This window comes from Spea bombifrons, chromosome 2 (assembly GCF_027358695.1).
Source record: "Spea bombifrons isolate aSpeBom1 chromosome 2, aSpeBom1.2.pri, whole genome shotgun sequence".
NCBI lineage: Eukaryota > Metazoa > Chordata > Amphibia > Anura > Pelobatidae > Spea > Spea bombifrons.
In genome coordinates, this window is record NC_071088.1 from 135,769,111 (window position 1) to 135,778,043 (window position 8,933).

The window sequence follows — 8,933 nt, forward strand, 5'->3', positions numbered from 1 at the left end:
GGATAAGAAAAGGCCACAGCCAATTTTATTTAATAGAGCCATTGTCACGCCAAAACCTGGAACAATAAACATAGGTGCGTTAACAAGGACAAACATGTAAATATATAGACTAAACACAATGCACACACCAAGCTTGCCAAGTAATCCAGGTACCATAACCACATACCACTTAAGGAAGGGACATACCTGGATGCCCCCACCCTGACCTGAGGTTCCCAGCACTGACAGCCAAGAACCTCCCACCAGTTCTTACCAACAATTCTCTTACCACCACATTAACCCCCTGGATACCGGGCAAGCTGCCGCCCCACAGATTGTGACAAAAACAACACAAACCCAAAGATACAAGCATAAGGGGAGGGAGGGTGGTCCTGGCAAACAGGTTAGCTAACCACAAAATGGTTCCCAAGCCCAGGAAAACAGCCACTTATATAAACTACCCCCAACGCCACCCCCTAAATACCTGCCAAAAGCCTACCCCTCCTCTGCACAACAGTCAAAGCCCACTATAGCCCATGCTTGCCCCTCCGTGGGCATCATTATTGGTTTGTGTGTCTATGTATATCAGCACAAGGACAGAAGCAGCTTCCATGACATAGAAACATAGAGTTTGACCAGTGGCGCTAGCAGGGGGCCAGAGGGGGCACAGGCAGGCTGTTTTGGGCGCATGGCTGGCACAGGCAGCCTGTTTCAGAGGCAGAGTTGGCACAGGCAGCCTGTTTCAGAGGCAGAGTTGGCACAGGCAGGCTGTTTGAGAGGCAGAGTTGGCACAGGCAGGCGGCTTCAGGGGCAGAGGTAGCACAGGTAGGCTGCTTCAGGGGCAAAAGTTGCACAGGCAGTCTGCTAAAGGTGAAGCTGTGGCACAGGCAGGCTGTTTTAGGGGCAGAGGCGAACTATGTCAATGTCTGGCTCAGTGTCTAATGATGTGAGTAAGGCTGGGCCACCATCAATGTCTGGCTCAGTATACAGTGAATTTGTGAAGTACATATTCTTGCCAACATTATTTTTTTCTGGAGGGGGGGTGCACATACAGGATGCCAAATACTCTGAGTATGCCCCTGGCCGTACTTAAATTTTTTTTTGTGCAGCTGCGAGGGAGCATTGGTTGACACTTCCAAGCGCTCCCTCGTGGCATCTAATTATCCGTGCAGGTCCTCACGCACACTGCGCAGCAGGTAACGTCAGACGTATTAAGATCCCTTGGTCTTTCATGATAATTTTCATCCTGCAAACCATTCCCCTTTTTAGTGGCCCTCTTCTGAACTCCACCACGTCAATATCCTTCAACAGCTCGCCGCATATTTTATTAGGCTATAAGAAAGGGAACTCAGGTTTAATCTCACACCTGAACAGTGGCAAAAATATTTATTTTAACACACAGATGTCCAATCAGTAGTAATCTACAGGAAAGTTATTAACGAGGTGGTATAGGGTCCCTGCAGATCTTAAGCAAAGATAGATGCCGATGCCAAACGGGCCCAGGGTGCATATTACCATTTATTACCGTATGAATGTCCAAAGCTGTTAGCTTTTTCGTTGTTAATTATTAACTCCTTCAGTCCCGGAGCAATGTTGCCATTTTTGCGGTATGTCGGTTCAGCGATTATTCTCTTTTCCTGCGAAAAGTGCACCCATGTAAACTACATATTGTTTTTTTCAAGGAGAGATAGAATTTTCTTTTGATACCATAGTTAGATGAATAGCTGAAAATTTAGGATGAGAAATTTAGTAAAAACTAGCGAAAATTAGAAAAAAATACCTAATTTTTAATATATTTTCCCCTCTGAATCCTCACAAAATTAGGTAAAGCGATGGAAAATCCCCTCCAAGTTTATCAATTCAGGTTTCCTGATATCAGAAATACCTAATTTATATAGATTTTCCCTACTTTTCCAGCACTTATAAGGAACAAACTATAACGTGTACATTATTCGTAGATTTTTTATGCTTATGGCTTAATGGGTTTGGGGGTTGTGAACGGGGGTTATACTGGGTAGATGTTGTTTTAGGGCAATGGGATGTAAGGGTTTTTTCTTATTATTACCGTATTTGCTCGATTATAAGACGACCCCCCAAAATCTGAATATTAATTTATGAAAAAAAGAAAAAGCCTGAATATAAGACGACCCTATAGGAAAAAAGTTTTACCAGTAAATCTTAATTCATGTAAACTATGTGAACAATTTTTTTTAATAAAAGAGATGATTGAGAAAAATATTTTGTTTTTATTTCCTTTTTTTTCAACCTGCCCCCCCAGTTATGCACATCTGCCCCCAGGCTTGCCACTCTGCCCCAGAAATGCCTTATACCCTTTAAATGCCACTGTGCCCCATGATACGCCTTTTAACCCTCTATATGCCACTGTGCCCCATGTTATGCCTTTTGACCCCCCTATGTACCACTCTGCCTCCAGAATTGCCTTATACCCCTATATGCCACTCTGGCATTTAGGGGGTTAAAAGGCATATTATGGGGAAGAGTGGCATATAGGGAGGTATAAGGCATTTCAGGAGGCAGAGTGACGTATAGAGGGTTAAAAGGCATTTCTGGAGGCAGAGTGGCATTAAGGGGGTTAAAAGGCATTTCACAGAGCACTCTGCCTCCAGAAATGCCTTATGTCCCCCCATTTAACACTCCCTCCCCCTCCCTCCTCCAAACTTACCGGTGCTTCTGAGTCGCCGGTGCTTAGTCCGGCCAGCGCGTAGAGCGAAAGTTTTCAACGCGAATCGCGTAGAGCTCTACACGCTGCCCGGACTAAGCACCGGGGACTCAGAAGCACAGGTAAGTGGGGGGGGGCATAACACAGGAGGATCCAGGTCCCCTGCATCGCTGCGGGGGATCTGGATCTTAGTCTCATAGTCAGACCTATTTGAGGTCTGATTATAAGACAACCCCGATTATAAGACGAGGGGTGTTTTTCAGAGCATTTGCTCTGGAAAAAACCTTGTCTTATAATAGGGCAAATACGGTATAATATTTTTTATATATATTTATTTTATTTTTTTATTTTATTTGTTGTATTTTTAAATATATTTTTAATAGATATATATATATTTTTTTAAATGGTTAGAGGTCCTCTTAGGGACCTCTTGCACATGTTATTAATGCCAGTGATGTCACAATGACATCACTTAGCTCACTTTATTAATTTATTTTTTTAAATATTATTTATTGTATTATTTAAGTTATTTTTTAAATGTATTTATTTTAAATCACTAACATTTTTTTTTCTCTGTTTCATTTTTCAGCATGGGAGGAGGGTGAGAGACATGGTTTCTCACTCCGCTCCCCGTGATCCCCCTGCACCGATCACATTGTGACATTGTAAAAAATGTGAGGAGTTTACTCACTTATGTGAGATACTGTATATATACATATATATATATATATATATATATATATATATATACAGGCCCGGACTGGCCATCGGGCACACCAGGCATTTGCGGCCCAGGGCCGGATTGACGTAGGGGCTGATGGAGCTGCAGCACCAGGCCCCTAAATTAAAATAGGCCCAGTCAGGACAGGAAAATCAGTGAGACCAAAAGTATTTCAACCTGCGTATCTTATTAAAAAGGATTAGTGGCACTAAATTGTGGCTTCAGGGGTCCCATGTATGATGACTTTTTTTAGTCACATTGCTCCGCCTAGAGGATTGGCTGAGCTCCGCAATTCAGTAGGGGTGGTCTGAGGTCTGAGTTTCTTCCCTGCTGTGCTATGCTGTGAGTCTGTGACTGACAGACTCACTCGTCGTGAGGGTGATCTGACCAGCCAAGGCCCAAGGAATGCCACACTGCCACTATTTTTTTTTCTAAGTACCAACTAAATGGTCAAAGATTAGTTACTGTTTTGAATCTTTCATTAAAGATATAGCGTTGTATAAATTGCATGACGTTATGATTCATTTATTATATATTTATATAATGCTAATTGATTACAGTGACAAAAGCATGCTGAAATATAACAGACAACAAGAAATGGTATATCAAATTTGTCAGAATTTGGTTTAACAAAAAAAAATAAAAAAAATAAAAATGAGCTGCTCAGTCTTAAATGCCCGGGCCTATTTTCTGTCCCTGTCCGGGCATATATATATATATATATATAATGTTACATGGTGATTTCATAAATGAGGGACATAGGAAACAAATGTTAGCATGTTTGATCTATACACATGCTTCCGATTCAGCTACACTATGAATAGATCCCTTTATTGCCGCTGTAAAGAGAGTTTAGATGGCAGATGCATTTTAATGTGAAAAAATAGGGGTTAAGGAGGAAAAGGAAGATTATTAATATGAATTTGTCATTTTTAAAAAAATTGTACGATACCTTCTGCAGATCCATAAGTTCATGCTATGAAAAAATCTTTATTATATTCTTGGATTTTATTTTATACAGTCTGTTAATTCCATTTAAACCTATAAAGAAATTAGAAATATAACTCAAAATCATAAAGATATTTTTTTAAGTGAAACTGGATCTGTCATTTTTTTTCTAGGTACAGGCAGCCTTTGTAAGGTTGGGGGGGAAGAGACATTCCATTCATTTATAAAGCGCCAGGGGATTCCATAGCTTTGTTACAATAGAGGGCAATTCAATATTGAAGAAAGACTGTTAAATATCAATAAAATTAACATTTTAGATACTAGCACAGAAGAAGAGGGTCCTGCTCTTGCAAGCCCTGCTACTTTTCAGATCTCAGCCCCTCTGGTGTAAACGAAATATCTCCAATTAAAATAATTGAAATGCAATAAGATATAGGTACTTTTGATACATGGACAACATCTATACATAGTTTTGATACATTAAGTCATGCTTAAAGCTGTGAAGGTAATAGTTCCCTTCTTAATGTCTCACAAAAAGATTTCTGCAGATCTGTTTGATCTCCTTCGTCCTGAGACAATAGATGATCGGACTGGCCATATGGGGTACATACGTATAGACGCATAGAATCAAAATACTCTGATCGGTGGTAAACATCGGATAAATCTGATTGAACGAGTAAAAAAACACCCGAGGGGTATAATATAACCCGATGACAATCAAATGTGTGGAACATGTGTAAAATGCCTTTTTTCCACTTACAAATTGGCTGGAGGAGTGAATTGTTGTGAGAATAATTATATAAGAAGAAATTATGAAACTTAATGGCCCCAGTAGGACGACCATTGCAAGGCCAAAAACCACCTGTCTCGTATAAGTAATGTCCGTACAAGACAATGCATTTACACCCATGTTGGTACAGAAACAACCGATAATTTTATAACGACCACAGTAGGAAATTTGAGCATTCAGGTAAAGCATAACGGACGGAGTAGACGTTGTCATGATCCAGCAGAGACTACATGAAAGGCCAGTGACTCTGTTGGTCATTATAGAAGGGTATCGAAGGGGTTTGCAGATGGCCACATATCGGTCAACAGCCATTAGCATAATGATAAAGGAATCCACAGTACCCAGGTAATGGACGCTGAACATCTGGAACAAACACTCAGAAAAGGACATTGATCCGCTTCCAAACCAATACCGGGCGACAATCTTGGGCAGTGTTAATGTGTCGAAAATCAGATCAGAAGCTGCAAGATTGGCGATGATCACATACATCGGTTGGTATAACTGTTTCTTCATAATAACCAAGCCGATCACGGTGCCGTTTGCGGCCAGAGATATGATGTAGACCAAAAACAATGCGGCAGACACCAAGTTAAAGTATTTCTCCTGGAGCCCAGGAAACCCAACGAGTTCTACGTTAAAGGCTTTGGACCTGTTGGCCATGGTGCGGTACGAGAGACCTGGGAGAAGAGTTCAGACAGAATTGAATGTACTTGATTCAAATTATGCATATTCTAAGGTAATGATATACACAGATTAGGATATATCTGAGGCTAGAAGAGGACCCTTTAAGAAGAAGAAAGCTCATACAGGATGTTATGTTATGTTTAATAAACATAACAAACAACATAAAAATAATGTAAGCATTAAGAAGGTGAAATAAAGCAAAGCTATCTAAATTCTACCTTACATAGAAACATAGGATTTGATGGCAGGAAATAATTGATTTTACTTTACAGATGAAAGTAGATAAATGGAACAGCCTCCCAGCAGAAGTGGCAGAGGGTAATACAGTGAGGGGATTTAAACATGCATGGGATAGACATATGGCTCCTGAATCTAAGACGAGACCAAAGACTGAGGAACAGCAGGATGAACGGGCAGACTAGATGGGGCCGAATGGGTCTGGCCTGCCGACAAATTCTATTTGGCATATTTAGTCTTTACCCAAATATATTAGGATAATGAGGTGAGAAAAAATAATTCATTATCGATAAAGTAAAAGCTGAACGGAATATTGTTGTGGATAAAACCAATTATAAACATGATTATTATAAAAATTAAGTACACATTGATGCAATTGTATCGACTATCCAAACAAGCTTTACAAGAAATACATTATTCTGTAACCATGTTTTAAAAATACGAAATTTTTATACAAAAAATAAAACTACAGAATATGAATTATATAGTATTCTAATAGTTTTGTGTTTCTTTTGATTCTAATTACTTTCTATAATTTTTTTTTCTCTCATTTGGTTATATCCCAGACCTTTTATTTCCGTAGATACCGATGACCTCATTATAAAGCTGTTAAGGATGAAGCAGGTGTAAGAGTGTCTATTGGGAAATCCCTCAATAAACTATTATATATATAACTGCTAACAGCAATCACACTCCTATCAAGCCAAGGCAGCCAGTACATGCTGGAACCTGTGGATGATAGTAGTGTGATTACAGCCTCCCTATGCCATGCTACCACCCCCACCCCCCTTACACATCCATGCTATCACAGAAATGCATTTTAACCCCCTAAATGCCACTCAGCCCCATGATATGCCTTTTAACCCCCTGTATGCCAGAGTGGCATATAGGGGTATAAGGCATATCATGGGGCAGAGGGGCATATAAGGGGTTAAAAGGCATATCATGGGGCAGAGGGGCATATAGGGGGTTAAAAGGCATATCATGGGGCACAGTAGCAAATAGGAGGGTATAAGACATTTCTGGAGGCAGAGTGGCATATAGAGGGTTAAAAGGCATATCATGGGGCAGAGTGGCAAATAGGGGGGTATAAGGCATTTCTGGGGGCAGAGTGGCAAGCCTGGGGGCAGATGTGCATACCTGGGGGGGGCAGGTTGGCAAATAAAAGGAAATAAAAAATATATATTTTTCTCAATCATAGCTTTTATTAAAAATGAAAAATAGTTTACATGAATTAATATTTACTAGTAAAACTTTTTTCCTATAGGGTAGTCTTATATTCAGGCTTTTTGTTTTTTTCCTAAATTAATATTTTGATTTTGGGGGGTCGTCTTATAATCAGGGTCGTCTTATAATCGAGCAAATACGGTATATATATATATATATATATATATATATATATATATATATTCTATACATATATGTTGTTCCAGTTTTCATATATTTCTGTAAAAAAAACAAATTTTTCCTATTTGGCCACAATTAAAAAAAAAATACTTTGGTCATATAATTCTAATTGACCATTTATTTTTTCTAAATTGTATAAATTAACCCTGCACTCTACATGAATCCTGTTAAGAAATGTGAATAGTTAGGTAAACAGGAGACTATAATTATAGATATTTATGACTACACTTTTACAATTTAGATAAACCTAAATGTTCAGAACTAACGTGTTATAGAAACACAGAATTTTACTGCAGATAAAAATAATTGATCTGTTTTATCCTATTTTAAAGTCTCAAATCTTAATCAGTCGTTGTTCTTAGATTTAGGATAGCTTTATTCTTTAAGAAAACACCATGGACTCAATAAGGTTTGAGATTTTTAGGACCAGATTAATCGGCAAAGGGGATGGGCCAAATTCTAATTTATTATATCTATAATAAATATTATATTATTGTATATTATATTATAAATAATATATTCTTATTTATTAATTTATCTTTTCTAGGTTTCTACTGTTAGAACTTGTATAGCGCATTAATGTTTTTTAGGAGTAAAAGAGATTGGCTATCCAGCATGAATTATGGAGGATTAATTACAGGAAGGAATGTTCAGAAGCAGACTAACACTACATAAGACCTTTAGCGTGTAGACTACTTCTTTGTTCTATAAAGTAGGTTGCAAAATACTTTAACTAAACTCAATTAGATGAGTAGCCATGGAAAACAGAATTAGAAATATATATCTGATCAGCAGTAAAATGAACGGATCTTGGAGACCAAAAGTGACATCGAGACAAAGCTCTGGCTTTAACCCAACAGAAGTCACTCAACGTCAGGTAACCCCACTCAGCCCATCTAGTCTGCCCATTTTTCCTGCTCTAAAGACCTAAATCAGTCCTTGGTCTTATCTGGCTGGATTGTGATGATTCACTAGTGATAAGAAACCATTGGCTTTCCTCTTGGATTCATATTAAGTTGAATAGCAAGAGTGTAAAGTTCTCTTAGAAACAAAGAAACAAGAAGAATTTGGGAAGATCGGACCCATTTCGCCCATCTGGTCTGCCTATTATTCCTCAAACCTTATTCCGAATCCCGGATTCCTTAATCAGTCCTTGGTCTCGCCTTAGATTCAGGAGCCATAGGCCTATGCCACGTATGTCCAAATTTCCTTGCTGTACTTACCTCTACCACGTCTGCTGGGACGCTGCTCCACTTATGTACCACTCTCTCAGTAAAACAGGTAGCTGGAAAGATCACAGGAAACAAATAAAAAAGACAATACCATATAGAATACAGCACACAAGACTAAAATCTAAAGGCAGAAAAACCCTTTTTCCATTAAACAGATCTCCTAAAATTATTTTAGTTATTTAACTGTTACGTTTAGAATTTTCAAAACTTGAAATGGCTTAATAAAAAAAAAAAACATTTTCAGCATTTTTAAAC

General features: G+C 38.7%; 1 protein-coding gene across 1 annotated transcript; it reads right to left on the minus strand.

Annotated features, from left to right (window-relative positions):
- Positions 1–1,155: 1,155 nt before the first annotated feature.
- Positions 1,156–5,787, minus strand: LOC128473886 (olfactory receptor 688-like). Its single transcript, XM_053456109.1, has 2 exons — positions 4,861–5,787; positions 1,156–1,311 (listed from the first exon to the last, which is right to left on the minus strand). The coding sequence occupies exons 1-2, from the start codon at positions 5,776–5,778 to the stop codon at positions 1,156–1,158; spliced, it is 1,074 nt and encodes a 357-aa protein (XP_053312084.1). The 5' UTR covers positions 5,779–5,787.
- Positions 5,788–8,933: the final 3,146 nt, after the last annotated feature.